The 19791-nt window shown below is 43.7% G+C and overlaps 4 protein-coding genes across 6 annotated transcripts in view; 2 read left to right on the top strand and 2 right to left on the bottom strand.

Moving 5' to 3' along the window:
• The first annotated feature begins 2 nt into the window (after positions 1–2).
• On the top strand, positions 3–2504 carry LOC108005427 (lipid scramblase CLPTM1L). Its single transcript, XM_017068705.4, has 2 exons — positions 3–1014; positions 1140–2504. The coding sequence occupies exons 1-2, from the start codon at positions 118–120 to the stop codon at positions 1917–1919; spliced, it is 1677 nt and encodes a 558-aa protein (XP_016924194.2). The 5' UTR covers positions 3–117; the 3' UTR covers positions 1920–2504.
• A 43-nt stretch (positions 2505–2547) lies between these two features.
• Positions 2548–4635, bottom strand: Bap60 (Brahma-associated protein 60). The gene is made up of 3 exons (XM_036821122.3): positions 4401–4635; positions 3051–4334; positions 2548–2990 (listed from the first exon to the last, which is right to left on the bottom strand). Exons 1-3 carry the CDS (start codon positions 4506–4508, stop codon positions 2835–2837), a joined length of 1548 nt encoding a protein of 515 aa, XP_036677017.1. The 5' UTR covers positions 4509–4635; the 3' UTR covers positions 2548–2834.
• A 577-nt stretch (positions 4636–5212) lies between these two features.
• On the top strand, positions 5213–7107 carry LOC108005454 (26S proteasome non-ATPase regulatory subunit 5). Its single transcript, XM_017068746.4, has 2 exons — positions 5213–6454; positions 6511–7107. The coding sequence occupies exons 1-2, from the start codon at positions 5307–5309 to the stop codon at positions 6878–6880; spliced, it is 1518 nt and encodes a 505-aa protein (XP_016924235.2). The 5' UTR covers positions 5213–5306; the 3' UTR covers positions 6881–7107.
• The window catches only part of Lgr4 (Leucine-rich repeat-containing G protein-coupled receptor 4), a 29919-nt gene continuing 17050 nt past the window's right edge, over positions 6923–19791 (bottom strand). The window contains exons 5-18 of one of the 3 annotated variants that reach the window (XM_017068745.4): positions 17773–17850; positions 17527–17598; positions 14071–14142; positions 13935–14006; positions 13717–13860; positions 13573–13644; positions 12294–12437; positions 12086–12202; positions 8752–8987; positions 8555–8669; positions 8115–8259; positions 7903–8057; positions 7737–7810; positions 6923–7677 (exon numbers count right to left, since the gene is read on the bottom strand). In XM_017068745.4, the coding sequence (XP_016924234.2) occupies positions 7388–7677; positions 7737–7810; positions 7903–8057; positions 8115–8259; positions 8555–8669; positions 8752–8987; positions 12086–12202; positions 12294–12437; positions 13573–13644; positions 13717–13860; positions 13935–14006; positions 14071–14142; positions 17527–17598; positions 17773–17850 (1786 nt within the window). In that variant the 3' untranslated portion in view covers positions 6923–7387. Of the gene's footprint in view, positions 7678–7736; positions 7811–7902; positions 8058–8114; positions 8260–8554; positions 8670–8751; positions 8988–12085; positions 12203–12293; positions 12438–13572; positions 13645–13716; positions 13861–13934; positions 14007–14070; positions 14143–17526; positions 17652–17772; positions 19084–19791 lie in introns of those variants that run through there. The other 2 variants (XM_070997867.1, XM_070997868.1) reach the window with 2 other exon arrangements.

Genomic DNA, 19791 nt, shown 5'->3' with positions numbered 1-19791 from the left:
GCCGGAAAACACTTCAGTTTTCCCCAATTTGGGCTTGCAACTGCCGCCGCCGCCCACCGCCCACCACCCACCGTTCGCCGGGAGCTGCACCACCAAGGAAAACCACAACCCGTGGAGATGGCCCTGCCCTCGATCTCGACGCTGCTGGGCGTCGCCTTCCTGGCGTATATCGGCCACTCCATCTACCAGATGTCGCAGCTCTTCACCACGCTGCAGTGCAGCGGCGTTCCCTGCTACACGTCCTTCCTGGCGGACCGGCCACGCCTCCAGCTGGCGCTGTTCTCCTCGCTCAGCCGCAACCCCATCGCCTCCGAGGTGCGGGATCTGTACAAGGCCAAGCGGTTCGATTACGATCAGGGCTTCGAGCACGACTTTGAGCTGGATGTGCCGCTAAAGACGCGACGCAACGGCTCCCTGTACTTCCATGTGGTGGTGGCCCTGGAGGGCGAGCCACTGGAATGGCGCAGCCTGCGCCGAGACGGACCCACCGTGGTCCACACCATGAGTCTCACGGATTACATGGTACCCAGGGCGGAGGCCTTCAATCTGCTGGGGGAATCCGATAAAGGAGCCAGCGCTGCTGTCCAGGAGAAGGGGAAGAAGTCCGGCTCCGCCTCCTCCGGACGTCCCAGCACCCATATCCGGTCGAATGTATACGTGACCCTGCTCACCGATCTCTTTTCCGTCTCACAAGCGGATGTACCACCGGAATTGGCGCCTCTGATTCGCGTGAATCGCATGCAACAGATCCTGCCCATCCTGCAGACTGATACGTTCAACACGCGGCTCAAGGATCTAGTGCCCGTCACCCGGAACACCACCGAGTTCACTTTCAGCTTCCACTACAAACCAGTGGGCGTGGGCAAACTCCGGCTGATGCTGCTCATGGAGCACGCCACTCAGGCCCTGCTCACCATCGGATTCGCCACCAAGGACATCGACGAGGTGAAGGGCATCTTCTCGGACACCAATGTGTACCTGCTGTGCGGCACCATCTTCGTGTCCAGCATCCATGTGAGTAGGAATGGGGGAATCTCTGGGGTAGCAGATAGTAAATTCCAGCTCTAATTTCCTTAAAAGTATGTAACATTCTACCTATAAGTAATCTGTATATATGTACGTTTTTGCCCCACCCGCAGATGCTCTTCGACTTTCTCAGCTTCAAGAACGACGTGGCCTTCTGGCGCAAGAAGCAGTCGTACGAGGGCCTCTCCAGCCGCACCACCATGTGGCGGGCCTTCTCGCAGATCGTGATCTTCCTGTATCTGCTGGACGAGAACACCTCTTATCTGGTCCTCGTGCCCGTCGGCCTGGGCACCCTCATCGAGCTGTGGAAGTGCAAGAAGATCCTGCGCCTGGAGCTAAGCTTCAGCGGACTGATTCGCCGCAAGCTGGAGGAGGTGGACCAGCGGAACGGCAAGCAGCCGCAGTTGGCGCAGGAGCAGGAGACCGATCAGTTCGATCGGCAGGGCATGCGGTACCTGCGCTATCTGCTATATCCGCTCTGCCTGGGCGGAGCAGTGTATTCGTTGCTTTACCAGCCACATCGCTCCTGGTACTCCTGGACGCTCAACTCGCTGGTGAATGGGGTCTACGCCTTCGGGTTCCTGTTCATGTTGCCGCAACTGTTCGTCAACTACAAGCTGAAGTCCGTGGCCGCACTGCCTTGGCGCGCATTCATGTACAAGGCATTCAACACTTTCATAGACGACTTCTTCGCCTTCATCATCACCATGCCCACAGCCCATCGGGTGGCCTGTCTGCGCGACGACATTGTGTTCATCATCTACCTGTACCAGCGCTGGCTCTACCCGGTGGACAAGAGTCGCGTGGACACGGGTCTGCCCGTTGGCGAAGCCCCGGACACTGCCAACGCCCCTTCGACCGCCACGGCAGCCAGTCGCAAGAAGCGCAATTGATCCTGCGTCGCCAAGAGAAGCAAAGATTGCACATTCCGACTATAGCTTCCGGTCTAGCCTCAGTTGTAGTCCATTCGTGTTTTGATGTAATCCGACTCCGTCTTTAGTTCTGTAGTGATATTAACCCCATGTTGTAGACTCGGCTATTTAAAACTTGTGTTTAAATGGTTAATTAACGCTAAATATAAATCGAAAGTAGTCATTGTCCCTTAGCAAGCAGTGATCCCAACCGAAAAAGCATTTTATACGATTTTAAAGCAACAAAGAACAGTAGAATGTTGCCGCCAAACTATGGAATCAACTAAAATCGCATACTTTTAAAGTGTAAATTAAGAAATAACGTGTATTTACTTAAATGCTGGCCTATCTCATATATTGTTCGATTGGACAGTCAAACAGCGAAACCATTATAACCAACCAACTTAGATCAAAGTGTATTTTAGAAACAATCAGTTAACAGCAATTCAGAAAAACACATTTAACCAAGATAAAAAGCATTTTGTAAAAGGAATCCAAAAGCATCAAAAGGCTGCATAAATATAGAATCAAATAAAATCACATATTTTAAAAATGCAATTCAACAAATGCCCTGTATTTCTAGGCTGAACCAAGGGAAAAGGCAATAGAATCGACTTTCAAAGATTGATTTTTATATTTGTATGCCGTTTTATTAGCTTACTGTTAAGTCCAATATTTGTGCTGGATGTGTGTATTTTGAGGCCATCAGGACATGGGATTTCGGTTATGGAACGGGCTGGTTTTCAGCTTGTCGAAAAAAATGGGAAATATTTTAAGCTTAAACTAAACTGGCGAAGGAAATAGAGTTTGCCGTGCCGTGCGGACGGCTTACGGATGCCGGCGATTGGCGTTGATGCCAGGAGTTGACTGCTAGAGGAGAATGGGCGAAGCATTCGCCTAGCCGTTGCGTATGCCCAGCGCCTGCTCCAACTCGGCTCGCTTCTGGTTGACCTTGGTGAAGAAGTAGCGCGAAACGGCCTCGTGCGTCCATGGCTGGTAGTAGAACTCCGCCCGGCGCTCCTCCTCCGGATTGCCCACCACATCGGTCATCAGCTGAAAAAGCGAACAAAAAACGTTTAGAATACAGAATGACCCAAGGAAAGTGACACTAACCTTCAAGTCTCTCGTCTGACTGATGATCCAGCGATGGATAAACATTTGCGGATCCTTTGCGAAGCTCAGGAAGAACTCCCTGTTCGTCTTCATCTGGTTAATGGTGTCCACCGTCTCGTGGATCTTCGTGTCCAGCCCCTGGATCTCCTGTTGGCTGGCTGTGCTCATCAGGAAGCTGTTCATCTGGTTCTTGAGCGTGTCATCCACCTCCACATCGATGTCGTAGCAGGCGGTCTGCTTGTTCTCAGCCCCGCTCTCGATGAAATGATTGATCACGATCGGATCGGGCGGATGGAGCAGCGGATTGAGGCGTTGCGGTATCTCGGCGAACTTCATGCGCTGGCAGCTGAATATCTGCTCCAGATACTTGTCGCAATTGATGTACTCCCGCTCGTGGGCATCCTGCAGCTTGTGCGTCTTGATGTACTGCCACAGGGCGGAGATGATCACCGGCCTGGTCTGCGTGTGCACGCCCAGCAACCTGGCGAGTCGCGGGTCCAGCTTGAACTGCAGCGGCTGGTAGTCGAGCAGTAGGAGGATGGTGCAGCGCACATTGCGATCGCCCGGCCGCTTCACCTGGAACCCGTCCGTCTCCTGGGTGGTGTGGGTGCGGTGCCATTCGACCAGATGGTTGTCCGGCCCGTACAGCTCCTTGTCCAATTCGATAACCAGCGACTTGAAGAACGACGAGAACTTGCGCTTGATCTTCGTGTTGGGATCACCCTTGCCGTCCTCCAGCAGGCGGCCCTCCACCCGCAATTCCCACGAGGCAACGGCTCCCTCTTCACCATCGTTTGTGGGCTCCTTGCTGGGATAGAATGTGTTCGAGATGAAGATGCGCAGCTTTCGCTTCTGCTTCATGGGTCGCTTGAGGGCCTCCTGGATGTCCAGGCGCTTGCGCATGATGGTGGCATCCAGTTTCCGCTCGAAAGTCAATAGATCCATGTACGCCTGTGACTCGGGCACCAGATCCCGCACCTTCTGCGGCAGAATCTTGTCCGCCAGCTTCTTTTTCTTCTTGGCCGTCACAAAATCACCTTTGCCACCCGCGCCGCCCATGCTGCGGGACTCATTGGATCGCTTGCTTCCTCCGCCGGATCCTACGCCTCCGCCAGCGGCACCTGTGCCCCGCAGGCCGCTCTGGAAAGCCGGCTGTTGGGCGGCGCGCTGCAGCAGCGATGGCCCCGGAACGCCGGGCACACCGGGAACTCCAGGCACTCCGGCCACGTTCGCTGTGCCCGGAACCGGTTGCGTGGTGTTCGGATGCAATGGAAACCCGCGCGGCTGTTGGGCATGAGATTAGATGATTACTTAGAACGGGGACATCAGGAGTAGCCGTGGAAAACTCACCGGAAAAGTGGCGCCTGGCGGCGGATAGGGACGCATGCCGGGCGCCGGCGGCGGTGGCTGGTACCGCGATTGCACCGGCGCTTGGCCAGGTGCGAAGCGTTGCGACATCTTCACTGGTCGCTCCTTCTGGTTTTCCGCCCGTAATTCGACGCTTTTTGCAGCCGAGGAAAATTTCTGGATTTTTGTCACAATACAACAACGCGTCACACACACAATTTCGCCTGTAAAATGGCGTCAAAACAGGGCTGCACTTGCACTAGAGGTGGTCGGCTGAGCGATAGTTATCGGTACGACTGGCAGGGCTGCATTAACCTTGTTTTCTGTTGTTTTTTTTTTAAATAAAACTAGCTTTGCATAAAAAATTAAGAAAAGGTATCTTTAAAAATGATGAGAAGAGTAAGGTTATTCTATATATCAGTTCTTGACCAAATAAAAGGCTGTTACTACAATATAGTCTTAGGATAAATTTGTATACATAGATGTCTTGACAGTTATCGTGGCGCTGTTTTTTTATTATTGGCGAAACTATCATAAATCGTATGATTCAATAAATTCAAATAAATGAATAACTATGAAGATTAGGCTTGCTTTTAAGTTTATATATTGAGTGGTAATAATAATTTGCAACACATTTTAACAGCTAAAAAACTAAAACTCAAAACCTGATATTATAATGTACATTGTGCGGTGGAACCGCCGACACTTAAAATGTAAAGTTAAACAAACTATAATAAATAAATTTAAAATGTAATATCGATACAATAAAATCGTAGATAGTTTTAAAAACATCGATATCGTAGCCACCATCGTTGTTTATCCACCTCTAACACTGGCCAAAACACAATTGAATTGTCATTTCGTTTTAAAACCGAGTTTGCCGTTTTTATCCGGAAAAAGAACCAAGAAATGGATGAGAGTTGGTGGGTGGCCAATCTGAAGGCTCTGGAAACAAAGCCTCAACGCCTGGAGGCGCTGACCAAGATGAACACGGTGATCGGCAAGGAGACGGCCCTTCCGCGCCAAATCATCGGACGACTGCTGTCCGCAGCGGAATTGTATGACTGTGCCAATCTCGCTGTGGGCTCTCCTGCCCCCAAGGATCCCGCCGTGGACGTGGCCCTGGAGCTGCTGGGTCACTGCCTCGACCAGCTGCCGCTGGACACCACCGACGATCAGCTCCCCAGGCTGCTGGGTCCTGGCCTAGCCCACCCGAATCCTGCCCTGCGTTCCCTGGTGCTGGCCAGTTTGCTTAAGGAGCTGCGCCGCCAGTTGAACGCCGGTCAGGTCAACACATTGCCAAACAATGAGCTGCTCTTTCTCATTCTGGACGAGCTGAAGCAGCCGGCGACGGAAAGCAGCTCGCTGGCCATTAATATCCTGTCGATTGTGCTCGTCCAGCGACTCGCCGATGCCGGCGTGCAGGCCAAGCTGGTGCAGCTCCTGCAGCAGGATGAGATCGTGCGTTGTCGTGCCTACGAACTGGGCGTGGCTCTGGCCAAGGGCAGTGCCGCCTCCCTAAGCGCCGTCGAGTTTATCTTGGATGCGGCGCTTAGCGAGTTGGACAACGATGATGTGCTGCTGCAGGCCAGTGTGATGGAGATACTAGTGCCACTGGCGGAACAGAATCATGGCCTCTCCTTCATGGAGCGACGTCGCGTTTTCGATGTGATCAGCACTCGGGTGCAGCGCATCGAAGAGAATCCCCTAGACGCTCTGCTCATACCCAGCATCATGAAGTTCTTCGGCAAGATTGCCGCCGTCCAGCCGCAAAAGATCATCGCCGGCTATCCGCACATGCTGGCCTGCTTGTTTCAGCAGCTACAGTCGGAGGATGAAACCATTCTGCCTACAGCCATGGACACGCTGGCCAATTTGGCCAGTACTCCGCAGGGAAAGGTACTGTTGCACCTGCACTTTAACACGGCCGTGGAGGAGTCATTTAAGATGTACGGCTCGTACACCAAGAAGCTATCGGCGCCCATTAAAGAGCGACTCCTGAACTCGCTGGATGTGATTTATGCGGCGGGGGAGACACCGCCTACCAAGGAAATCAAGTAATTTGCGCCACATATTTTACATTTAACCTGCTAATGATTCCCTTCTTTAACAGTACCATTCTTAAAGCCTGGTACGAGAGCTTCGCTGGGGGCGCACAGGCCAATGCCATCATGGACCTGATAAACACGCCTTTCCCTGACCTCCAGCTGGCTGCCTTGGCACTCCTCAAGACCATCTGCAAGTACGCCTGGGGCATTTTGGCCCTGAAAAACACCGGAGGGGCTGTGGAGTTCCTGCTCTCGCGCCAGAAGGATCTGCACAAGGACGTCAAGTTTCTCAAGTGGGAGATCATGGAGATGCTGGCCGTAAGCGCCGAGTTTTCGGCCACCGAAACTGTGCGTTTCACGGCGTATGTGAACGAGGGACCATATCACATCCAGGCGGACGTAAATATAGCCACCGAACCGCAGGGCAACGCCTAGAGGGCGGTGTGCCAAGCATTAACCGCCTCCGATTTAAAATCAAATGTACAGCGACGGGTTCAACTAACATCTGAATATGTATTTATAGAATTACAATAAGATTTAACTATTAGATCACATGTAACAATGCCCCGCGGGGCAGGTCGAATTGATGGGGATGCAACAAATAGTCAGAATATTCGTTGGACAGTTGTAAGAGGATTGCCTTAAAAACGATTGCTATAACATTAACTTTTGTATTTCTGGGGGGGGAAAATAAATGATTAAATGAAGAAACATAGATGTCTTAAGCTTGAGTCTAACAGGATTTATATAAGGAACTGCAGGAATAAGAATGCAAACTTATAAAAAAAAAGAGCTTGCAAAATAATATTAAGTAGGTGTAAAGCAAATAGTTTAAGGCTCCAATTACTTGGAAATGTCCAATTGTTAAGCCACCCACCCCATTTGCCCCTTTTGTATGTAAGTCTGTTGATCTCGTGCTGCGAACCTGACTGGAATCAGCCCTTACAGATAGCTCATCTGCCGGTGGGACATCCGCTTTCGGCCCGACCCACCGCCCACTCCGCCGCCCAAGTGGGCCAGGCTGACGCTCAGCCCGGACTCGTAGGCTGTCTGGGTTTGGGACCGGGTCTCGTTGTTCATCAGCGAGCAGCTGGGCAGGGTGTGACAGTAGCGACGCAGCTGTTGCTTAAAGGCCGCCGTGGTCAGCGTGTAGAGCACCGGATTGAGGGCAGAGTTCACGGGCAGCACCAGCACCGCCAGCCAGGCATAAAGATCCGGTGAGATTTGGCAGCCTAAAGGAGGTGCAATCGATTTGTAAACCAAATTACTAGAGACTTGCATATCAACTTACCTGAAAGGGCAGCCACTTTGACCACAATTATGGGCAGCCAGCAGGCGCAATCGGTGGTCACAATGATGGCGAAGCTGCATAGATATGTACAGGTTTTAATTTAAAATCAAATATATTTTTATATATATTCTAGATATACTTCAAAGGTGGTATTTTCCAAACTTACCGAGTGGCTACGACATTTTCCCGACCGCTGTGAGTGCTCCGCATTCCACCACCGGAGTCCCTAATCGCCTGCAACATTCTTATGTAGGAGAATAGGATAAAGACCAAAGACAATGTGTTGACCAGGATAAACAGTAGCGCCGAATATTCCCAGCCCTTTAATATAATTTGTAAAATAAACAAATGGAACTGTCCAAAAACAAAGAAAGCTACCTTTGCATAGGGATCATGGATGTGCAGAGATAGGCAGACACCATTGTTGCCATAAAAGTGGGTTCCAAAGTAAGGATTGGGAAGGAGTGGAGCTGCAGCCAATCCAAAACTAATGCCCCACAAGAGCAAAAGACGCAGGACAATCCTACGGAAACACATTTATAATCAAAGTATTCAAGCAAATACTAAACTAAAAGCAATTTATGTTATTAAAATGAATGACAAATATGATTATATTAGGAACAAAGTCTCGAGGGTAAACACAGTTTCTGGTCTCTGATATTTGAGTGGTCAACAAATCAACAGGCTTGTGAAAAAGTAATTAAAATAATGGGATAAACAAGAATTTTTTTTTCATAGCAAGACAAATCGTTCTTTGAGGGAATCTCACTTTAATTTCATATATAAACATAGTATACATTGTATACCCTAGCACTTACCGAACTTTTTCCGTATCTCGGGGCTTCAGGGGACGTGTCACAGACATCAGACGATCCCAGGTGACCAATGTAAGTAGCAGCGTGGACGACTGGCAACTGAAGGTGCTGAGGAAGCCTAAGATGAAGCGGCGGATACATAACTCACATTAGCATCCCATTAGGGGATGGGTCAGGGCAATCGACGGGAGGTTACGAACCTGCAAAGGCACAAACGCCGCTGTGCCGCCAGGCCTCCTCGTATTTGATGTACTCCCCGCGAAAACTAATGTCCGCACAGGCAATCAGCGTCAGGTAAATGCCCATGAGGAAATCGCTGGCGGCCAGGTGGCGAAGGTAGAGCGAGTGCTCCACGTTACTCCGCGACTTGTAGAAGTAGCGCCCAAGCAGGACCAATAGGTTGCCCACCACGGCGATGGAGGCCATAACCCAAACACTGTTTGGGATGAGAAATTGTCATTAATATGATAAAAATGAAAGTAAATATTCCGAAAATTGATGGGTTTTCATATTATTTTAGCTTAAAAATTAGTAGCATTATTATTATATTATTATACTATTATATTATTATATTATTATATTATTATATTATTATATTATTATATTATTATATTATTATATTATTATATTATTATATTATTATATTATTATATTATTATATTATTATATTATTATATTATTATATTATTATATTATTATATTATTATATTATTATATTATTATATTATTATATTATTATATTATTATATTATTATATTATTATATTATTATATTATTATATTATTATATTATTATATTATTATATTATTATATTATTATTGAATAATTTTGATGATATATATATAGAATCGAAACTAAACCTAAGCTGATCTTAACTTATTGGATAAGTAGCATAGATGCAAACTCTTTCTTTGATGATAGTATTTTTAATTATTTGTTATTATAGAACAGTAAAAAATCTTTTTATTCCACTACGAAAATTTAAAACACTCAAAAATGTGTCTAAAAAGTATGCAGCTAAGGAATTACAGTTGTTTTTCGGAACAAATATGTCGCCCTTTCGGATTCAAAATATATTATTGCATACTTTTAGACATCTAAGGTGATTTTAAAACCCAAGTTACGAAGTTTCTGTGGTAAATTTACATTTGCATCCTCATTTTTAAGTGTATAACGCAAAAATATAGAAGAAAATCACTTGTGACCTTGACTTGGACAATTGTCGTTATGGAGCTACCCATAAATTCGGGCAATTAAAGGAAATTTAAGTCTTGCTGTGTTTGACCTCTGCGTTTGTGGCTTCCACAATTGCCAATTGCTCCGCCCGGGTGTCTCATTATTGCAGTTCTGCTGACCGAGGAGGTGTGGCCAAGGATGCTTGAGTGGAGCGACGAGACGTGGGCCCAAAGCAGAAAGCACAAAGCACGAAGCACAAAGCACAGCGGCACAGCAACATCAGCATTCACAGGAGCAGAAATGGCAAAAGTGAGTGTCGACTGTGATTCAATGACAATTATAGACACTATGCCATGATGCCTTATATGCTTGGTGGTACAGAGACCTGTAATTTATGCAAGTGTTCCGCTTCCCATTCATTGCCAACACTCGAGTTTTGATGATGATTGAGCATCATCAGGCTTGACCAAATGGTGACCCAAGATACAGCCTGGGTAGCTGCCAATTTGGCTAAATGCTTATTAAATTAAAAGGAGTTTCAGTTCCTCTTGAAGGTAATAAAAAGTATCCTTTACAGTAGAAGATAATAAAAATGAAAGCAAAAAGAAAAGTTTTATGATAGCTGTACAAGTTAATAAAGGTACATAATAATCCCTGTTTGGGGTCACCAAAAGTTAAGATTATATAAAATTGTATATTATATTTGACTAAAAGCTATAGCATAAGACGCCCTTTAATAAAGCAGCTGATGGCTCTCAGGAAATTCGAGTTTTAGCTTCTCTTGGCCCTAAACAAATCGAGGTTACCCAATCAAACAAGCTGAAGGTTATTACCGGCAACCCCATGCCTGCAGCAACAACGCATTAACGTTGTAAATTTTAGAAAAACATCCCTGGTGCACAGCATCCACTTTCTCCGGAGCAACGGATGGGAGTGCAGTTGTAAACAGAGGCTGGGTCTCCAGGTGGCTAATAAAAGTAGAGAACAGCCTGAGAGCAACGGAATCAAGCCAGCCGGAAAAACGGAAGCCACGCCAACGACTTGAAAACCTAAAGTATTTAATTTTTATGAAAACGTCAACTTAGAATAATGAAATAATGTACTAAGCACAAAAGTAAATTCTCGCTGGCACCGGCATCCTTGCAGCCTCGTATCCTTGGATCCCAGCATCCCTATGTTTGTCTGGCTGTGTGTGTGTTTGTGCTCATGTTGGTAAAACCCCGATATGAAGATGTGGATGGAGATGAAGATGTGGGACGAAGATGAAGACGGCGGCATGCAGAGCGTGTGTAAAATGTGTAAACGGCAAACAAACAAACAACCGTCAAGGAAGGAACGTAATTTTCATTTTCAACAGGAACCCATCCTAGACGCCGACGAAGAGGCGATGGCAGCCAGCCAGATAATCACTCAGCAGTCCTGATGACAAGCGACTGCCGGCTGCCGGTTGCCAGTTTCCAGTTCCGAGTTCCCTGTTTTCAGTTGCCAGTTACCAGTTCCCAGTTCCCAGTTGTTGATGGGTCTACTTATTTGTCTTGCCAAGTAGCTACTTGGCGAAAATACCAAATACGGCGCAAGCTCAATGTTTAGACAGCGGGTCTAGGAACTTCAAACGGCTCGGTTTTGGGGTGTTGAGCGATTAGCACAAGAAATAGAACTGCGGGGGACTTGGCGCCCAACGTGGGGCCCAGGAGCTATGGAGTTCACCGTAAGTTAAATAATTGATTATGCCAAAAAATCGTGACCCGTAAAATTACTCATTTCCCTGACATATTAATTTTAAAAAATTATGTCTTGTCCCAGTTTATGTATTTATATTCAACTGAGGTGGTACATACCTAAAAGAGTCATATATTGTTCTTTCTAAATTCTTGTTCTAGGTCATAACTTAAATGATACACTTATACTATGTTGTGTTATTTTAAGCTAGTCAAATTAAGCAGTATTGAATAAAAGAAAATACCTTGAACCCGATAAATAAGCAAACAAAAGTTAATGGCGCCCAACGTGGGGCCAATAAACTTGTAGCCTCCTGGCATCTTAAACATATCTTTACCCACTACCCATTTAACTTAATCAAAGAACAAATTCCTCAGTTCGCTCCTGTGTTCAGTAATTTTCCTCGTAGGCAGGGCAATGCAGTTCTCGCACTCTAATTGCACCCAAGCTTGGTTGAACTTGCAATTGCACAGACTTCGAGGGCCATAATGACAATGATTTAATTGCAGACTAATGAATCCGATTTACACACAGACCGCAGTGCAAAGCCCTTCCAGTTTGCCGGGCTTTTTGCAAGGGCTCTTAGCTTGATTAAATCGAAATCATCTTATGTTCGGGGGCTTAACACTCAGTACTCACCTGCCTCTCAATATCTGATTGTCCAGTAGATGCAACTTACTGCTGATGCCGTCGCCATGTGGAGAACAGACCCGCACATTCATGGCGGCGCTACACAAATGGAACCACGAGAAGTAACTGCCAGAGACAAGAAGAGGTATTTTAGGTTTAAGAGTAATCATGCCATTACAATTTGGCTGGCGGAGAATGGGGGCTCCAGCATACTCACATATAATCCAGGCTGCTCAGGTTTTTCAGCACCCGCGGATCGAGGGTCTGGAAGCGATTGCCCGTTAGCAGCAGGGAACTGAGGTTCTTCAAACAGGCGAAGGCATCTAGGTCGAATCCCTCGATGCGGTTCTCGTTCAAGTGTCTATTGGAGAAATCGGAGAAAGAGGCAGGATATTTGGGTGAAAGTGGTTAACACATCAGAGCTGCGCGGGTTTATGAGCCAACGCATAAAAGCCAAGTATTGGTTCGTTTTTTCTTATTTGCATTCGAGATTGGTTCCGAATGGAAAGAGCAAAGCTTAGAGCTTAGGTTCAGGCAAAGTTTCACCATTAAAGTTGGGCCACCGATGCCGTGGCACGTATCCATTATTTGTCCGTCCGTCTCTCTGATGTTTTTCTTAGATTTCTTGGATATCTTGGATATCTGTTTTTGATTTTTGCCCTGCATGCAAATCATTCCACCGGCCCCATCTTTGAAGCCCTCCTCAATATGCATTACATGAAGGCAGTGGAATGCTGGTTGGGGTAGCTAGTATATAAGTTTTCGCAAATGAAAAACTGTCAGCTTTCGGCTTTGCATTCTTTAGACATGAGCCCACATAGCATTATTGATAAATTAAATTCCTCGGCCAAAGCGAAACTTAAACGGCAATAAATCCAAATGACACTTTCTGCTACAGCCTCTCCCCCTCGGTCCCGCTACTCATTCTACTAGGGATCAGAAATCGGAAATCAGGGTGCGTGGTTCGAGGTCCCGAAGTCCTCTGGTCAGAGGGGTTTTATAGAAGATGGAAGCAGAGGCAGAAACCAAACAAGGAAAAATCCATCAGAGGTCAGGGAAGTGACACTTGTTTGTTCGATGCCCTGTACTTATGAATCGCTGGGGTGTTTTCGAACAAAGAACTATATAGTAATATATAATACATCAAATAAGATAAGTTCAGTAAAAGTTTAATTAGTTTAACTAACGTATAATTAGAGTTAAGGTATGTTCTCAGGTATTAAAAATAAATCTATTTTCACTTTGGTAATATTTATATAACAACCACTAACCTTGGATCTAGGGAATATCTCTAGGTATTTCAGTAAATCTGTTTCATTTCACTTTGTTAGTACTTTTATAAGAACCTTTGATCTATGTATAGTTAGGATATATCCTCAGATACTAAGTAATACCGTTTCGTCTCACTTTGGAAGTGTTTCTATAAGGCCTCCTATATCCTAGCTTCTTATTTTACAGGGTATGTGATAAGTTTTTCTAAGTAATAAACAACTTACAGTCCTTGTAGATTGGTGAGATTGCAAAAAGTTTCATCTCGTATGTGGGATAATCGATTGCCAGCCAGATATCTGCAATCGGCAATGGTTTGATATATTTACTTGTAGTCTCGTATAGGAGGGGATTGTTTCATTTCTACTCACAAATGCCTGAGCCGTGGAAAGGGGAATGTGTAGGCGGATATGTCCTCGATCTGATTGTGATCCAAGGACAAAGTGAACAGATTGAGCAGGGTTTTGGGAAAGCTTTCTGGATCCAATCGCTTTAAGTGGTTTTCGTTGAGATAGCTTGGGGGATGGAGATACGAAAAACAATACAATGTACAAGTATTTTAAAGGAACTCGTAAAGGGCACAACGTACAGTTTTTCCAAATTCGATAGTTGGGCAAAGACTTCGGCTTCAAAGTTGCCAATGCGATTACCGCGCAGGTCCCTTCAACGAATGTATATCTCATTAGGGTGTGCTTCTCTTTTTAAAACAATTTTTAAACACTCACAGCTCCTCCAGATGCTGTAGATTCCGAAAGTCGCTCCGTTTCAGGTGGTGCAGGCGGTTGCGTGCCAAAATTCTGACCACCCCCGAAAATCATATGAAATAGATAAAAAATCTAATTTTAATGCTGAAAAGTTGGCAACAAAAGCCCGTGCAATTGCATCCAGCCAGTGAAAAGTCGGCACATATATCTCGATTTTAATTAGCCATTAAGCGCAAGGAACAAACGCTCCACGAGAAAATGCACTGTCACCCCTGAGAAACAGTTCCCTTACAAAATTTCAGTAATACACTAAGAGAAATGGTAAAGTATATAAAACTTTTTTTGATATTTTTCGTAAAAAAACAGCATAGCTACACTCAAAGAAAATATAGCCGTGTTTGGGTGGAAAAAAATGATATAAGTATTTTAAAAAATAATACCAAACGTTTTAAAAGTGTGGGTAAAACTTGATTTTACAAATTTGTACCTAACGCTTTTTCTGGATTTCTCTATGCACGATTTTGGTATAATAATACCTCTAAAAAGGGATACTAAAAATCTTCAATGAAAATGTTACCTGCCCACATATCGTCTTAGTATTTTCTTGATGTGTACTACAATTGTCAACCGGACAGAGCCAAGTTTCAGGCCAATGCCAAGTGCAGCTGGTCTTCCGGATTCGGTGGCGCCGGAGACGGAGTACTACGGATATATCTCTTACCTCCCCCCTCCCCCCACACACACACAAATATACTTTTAAAATCCGCCTTCCGCCGCAAAAGTGTAACTGAGTTGTTTATGTGTTTTTGTGTGCCGGCAGTTTTGTCTATTTTGTAGGGTGATCAAACGGGTATAATGATGGGAAATTGGATTGGAGTCATGAATTGGTTTTCTAGATAATACTAAGACTATGTTTAAGGTGGAAATTACTATTGGTTAGGTAAAAAATCAGTACAAGAGAGAAATTTTGGGTGGTAGTTTTTTTGATTATGAATAAAGTTACTCAAAATGTATTTTAATTAAGAATAAAATAAATCAAAATGTATTGGATTTTTAAATGCAAACACTGATTAAAAAATGATAAATAAATAAATATGGAATGTATTTTCAAAACGAGAGAGAAATTTCACTCAAAATGTATTCTATTTTAAATTGTCAAGAGTGATCAATAAATTTATAGGAAAATATATTCTTTTCTTTAATTCCTGATCATTTTCAACTCGATTCCCCTACAACTTGGAAATGTATCTTCGAAAATTGAGAAATTCAAATATACAATTTCCAATATCTAGTTAACGTTATTTAATAGTAAACGTGATATGTAGTTGTGAATATGTAGTTAATCCTGACATTTGTGTCATGTAAAGCTGGATGAAACCATAAAAGAAGTCTTAAAATAGATGTCCATAAACTATCAAAAATAAATATCTGCCTTTTTTTTAAGAGAACGGCTTAATTTAAATCTAATAATAAGACACACTTACTTATAAAGTTTTGTATATCTTTAATTTAAATATACGGAATATCTTGTGTAAATACATTTTTTTTTAATTTTAAATTATTTTATTTTTGTTTTAAAATTTTAATATTGATAATACCATAACAGAGCGTACCGGTTCGACCATAACCGGTGGATTAACCTTGTTTTGGCCTTTACCGCTTGCCCTTCGCCAGCTGGCGTTGTTATTGTTTTTGGCCTTTTGGGGCGGATGTGGGAAAGGGGGCGTGGGCCCGCTCGAGTCAATGCACAAAACAAGCTGAAAACTTTTTACCGTCTGTGCTAATATTTTTATGCTCCGAGGCCGCGAGGCTGAGGGAAAGGGGGTCGGTAAAATGGGAAAATGGGAAAAGCGCCGAACAATGGGGCAAGAATGCGATGCCACATTGTCAGTCGATTGGGCAAGAGGTTGGCTTTAATCCGGCAACAATGGGCCAACTTTATGGGCCAACAAAGGTTGACAGCAATTGTGATTGTGATTAGCATCGCCTGGTGAGCGTGTGTTTGTGCGGGGGTTTTTCACTGCGCCGCCCAAATCTCATATGAGTTCTGATATAATCGACCCACTACGGTTATTGGCAATTACTGGATTTTTGTCATTTAGCACCTCCGGCTGGCCAAAAAATAATGGCATTTTATCGCCGCATATCTCTCTGCCCTTCGAAATTGTGCCATGCACTCTGTTTTTGTTGTGAGGGTAATTTTGTGCATTGGTAAATTGCGAAAATTTAAGCCAAGTTTGTGCTACCTTTGCCTAATTTGATTTATGTTTAATTAGCATTTATTTGCGCAACCATAAATCGGCAATCGTTTTGCAATTGTGTATTTAATTGAATTATTTATATTAACATGAATAGCCGGCAAAGCCAATCGATGAAATAAATAACAAAGCCACTAAGGCAGGGCTAAAATGTGGACTACACGGAAAATCACTGTAAATCGATGAAATATTTCTAAACAAATAAATCAAGCTTAGCAAGCAAAGTAGATGAAAATTCAATATTTTAAAGTCAATGGTAAAGTGAAATAAAAGTATCTGAAAAACTTTCATTGAAAACTAGTTTTGGTGACCCCGACCTACATTTCACATTGCATTAAAGTGACAAATATGTATGGTTCATTATAAATATTTCAGTTATTTTTTTAGCTTACATACAATTAGCTTATATTCATGAGCCAGCCGGATATCGGCCATTCGGTAAAGATATGTTTTGGTGACCTCGACTTACATATTTTAGTTTTAAATTTCACTTTGTACTAAAGTGTCAAATATATATGGTTTATATAAATTATATTTGTTATTTTTTCAGATAATATACAATAAGCTAATATTCATGAGCCACCCGGAAATCGGTCATAAAGAATGTGACGTTTGTGCCTTTCAGTAAAGATATGTTTTGGTGACCTCGACTTACATTTTTTAGTTTTAAATTTAACTTTGTATTAAAGTGTCAAAAATATATATATTATTTAAAATATTTTTGTTATTTTTTCAGGTAATATACAATTGCTAATATGAGCCACCCGGAAGTTGATCATAAAGAAGGTGACGTTAGTACCTTACAAACAGGGCTAAAATGTGGACCACATGGAAGTTTGCTTTAAATCGATCTATTTTGCTGATGCAAACAAAACCAAGACTAGCTTAACTCAGCAAGCAATTTATTTTTATATGAACATTTAACATTTTTAATATTTTTATGGAATATGTAAAGTTGAAATAAAAAAAATGGAAAAACTTTCAGTGAAGATATGTTTTGGTGACCCCGACACACCTTTTTTTGTTTTAATTTTCACTTTGTATTAAAGTAATGTGGTTTATTTAAAATATTGTTCTATTTTTTGCAGATTATATACAATTAGCTAAAATTCATGGGCCAACCGGAAGTCGGTCATAAAGAAGGTGGCGTTAGTAAGGCCAGTAAAAAACCGCATTACCCGCAGTAATGAATATCGAATGCACCGATACCGATACTTACAGAATCTCCAATTGATTGCCCTCGGGAAAGAAGTGTTCCGGCAGATGCGGTAATTTATTATCGTCCATATAACTGGAAGGACATTACGAGCATAAGTAGGAGTGGGCAAATTATTAAAGAATCGACTGAAAGATGGGGTGAGAAAAAAAAAAACTGTTAAGTGCACATAAATAATGAGACTTAATTATGAGTTATTGTTGGGAGTGGGTCACGTTGCTGCGAAAGGCTGCAGATACGGATACTCACAGTTCCCTCAGTGGGTTGTCCGCCAGGCGATCGAATGCATGCGAGGCAATCTCACGGATTGAGCAGAACTTCAGGACCCTGAAGGCGAAAAAAAAAACAAAAATGTACAAAAACCCAACAAAAACCGGGCGACGAGTCGAGTGAATAAAACGTAATAAATATGAGATTCAATTGTAAACTTGGCACAATGGGCGTCGGCTAAAAAGTTCCTTGCGTAGCAACAGCAACATAGTCCCCATAACTTCTTAGCCCCCATCCCCAAGGATGAGATATGGATAATAATACGCTTTGTTTTCGACGCGTCATTGTTTTGGCCCAAAACTTCGGGGGCTCATTTGTATGTGCAAATACGGCACTAACAACTTGCATTTCGCCTTCATTAGAAGCCAGGGACCCCAAACTTTTTCAGATGAACTCATTTTTGATAAACTTTAAATTGTATTTTAAAATTATTTAAATATTTCCAAGTGTTTACAACATTTTTTTGATAGTACTATACCTTAAGTAAATGGTTTAGGATCCAATTCGACATTTTTATTAATCTTAATACATAAATCTCCTGCAAACTGCATTGCCAAAACCATTCCATGGGGCTAAAAACTGTATTTCAACTCGAATTTGGTTTCCATTTGGCACACTTAATGGCCCAATAAATTTATATTTCTGTTCTGCTTGTGTTTTGCCCCTAGTTTTATGGTCTAAATGTGGGATAAGCCCGTGGACAGAAATGTCACCTATTTATAGAAGTAATTGTGTCCTTGATTTTTTTTCTAGGAATTCTCTAGGCCGTCAATAAAAACAAGACTTCACCCACACTCCAACGGAAAGTCGAGGGTATACAAAAAAAAGAAACACCCGAGCCTCTGGGCTGATATGAACATTGTTTTCGGTTTCGGAAGGTCGTTAAAAATTCATCGTCACGAAATCTGCCCACGAAATCGTGGGAAGATAAATGTATGCAATTGAATGACTTGTTGAAAATATCCCTGGGACATAAATAAAGTGGAAGGCAATTGGAGCAACCGGAATATCCTTGTTATGCTGCAGGTCCTGCGGCTGGTACTCCCCCCTTTTCCAACCAAAGGATGCTGCATATTAGCGGTTTACAGAGGGTAACTCAAGGAATCACAAGAAACTAAACTCCGCTTTTGGTAAACTTTGGGATTTAAATTCGAGCTGAGATTAGTTAAAACTTTAACGTCATTTGAAAACTTTTAAGGCAATTTGAGCACAGAAAGAAAACAGCGCATCTTAAGAAGATAACCGAAGGTGCCTAAAGGAATGCTGTAAAATAAAGGCTTAAATAGAAATTGTAGCATACTTTTGGACACCTTCATACTGATTTGATCGAGTATGTGTAAATGCCTTGGCATAAAAAGTGATAAATATTTTTATAGCAACCACAATGCATACAATTTTCTGTTAAATTGTGGAAATGACTTAGAAGCTTTAAGCTTCCCAGTTTTCCTTCTGTAAGTGTACTTTGTCCTCCTCGTTGCTAAAATTTATACCTAGATCGTGCGAGAGCTTACAAAAACAAGGCTTCCCTCGGAGGACCGTGGATGTCCATCTTCAGTGACTGGCGATACGACATGCACCACGAATGCCTGTTTTAAGCCCGGCCAGAATGTCCTTTGGCACAGTGACACATAAACTGCAACACGATGCCGTCTGGGCCTGCATATGTACATGGGAATATCTACGGATGTTTCTGCCAGCTTCGCAAGGCGGAGAGTCCCGGCTTATCCTTCCGGCTGTCTAGTTTGTATGTAATTTGTATGTACGCCAGCATGTGATGGCCACCAGTGATACTGACACAACGACAACGACAACGACGACGACGACTACTTAAAGGCACCATTAAGGACACAGCATGTCGCTAATATTCAATGCGGTCTGGTCTGGTCGAGACCGGACTGGTCTGTTGTGTTAAGTCAGGGCCTTCATTTTGCTTCCTCCCTCTCAGGCCCCCATCAAAAATTTGAACATCCCCCATCGCTTGCAGCCGCTGCAGTAAGA

The sequence above is a fragment of the Drosophila suzukii genome, chromosome X (genome assembly GCF_043229965.1).
Source record: "Drosophila suzukii chromosome X, CBGP_Dsuzu_IsoJpt1.0, whole genome shotgun sequence".
Taxonomy (NCBI): Eukaryota; Metazoa; Arthropoda; class Insecta; order Diptera; family Drosophilidae; genus Drosophila; species Drosophila suzukii.
The sequence above is the reverse complement of the archived record's forward strand: the minus strand, read 5'-3'. Positions and strand labels throughout refer to the sequence as shown.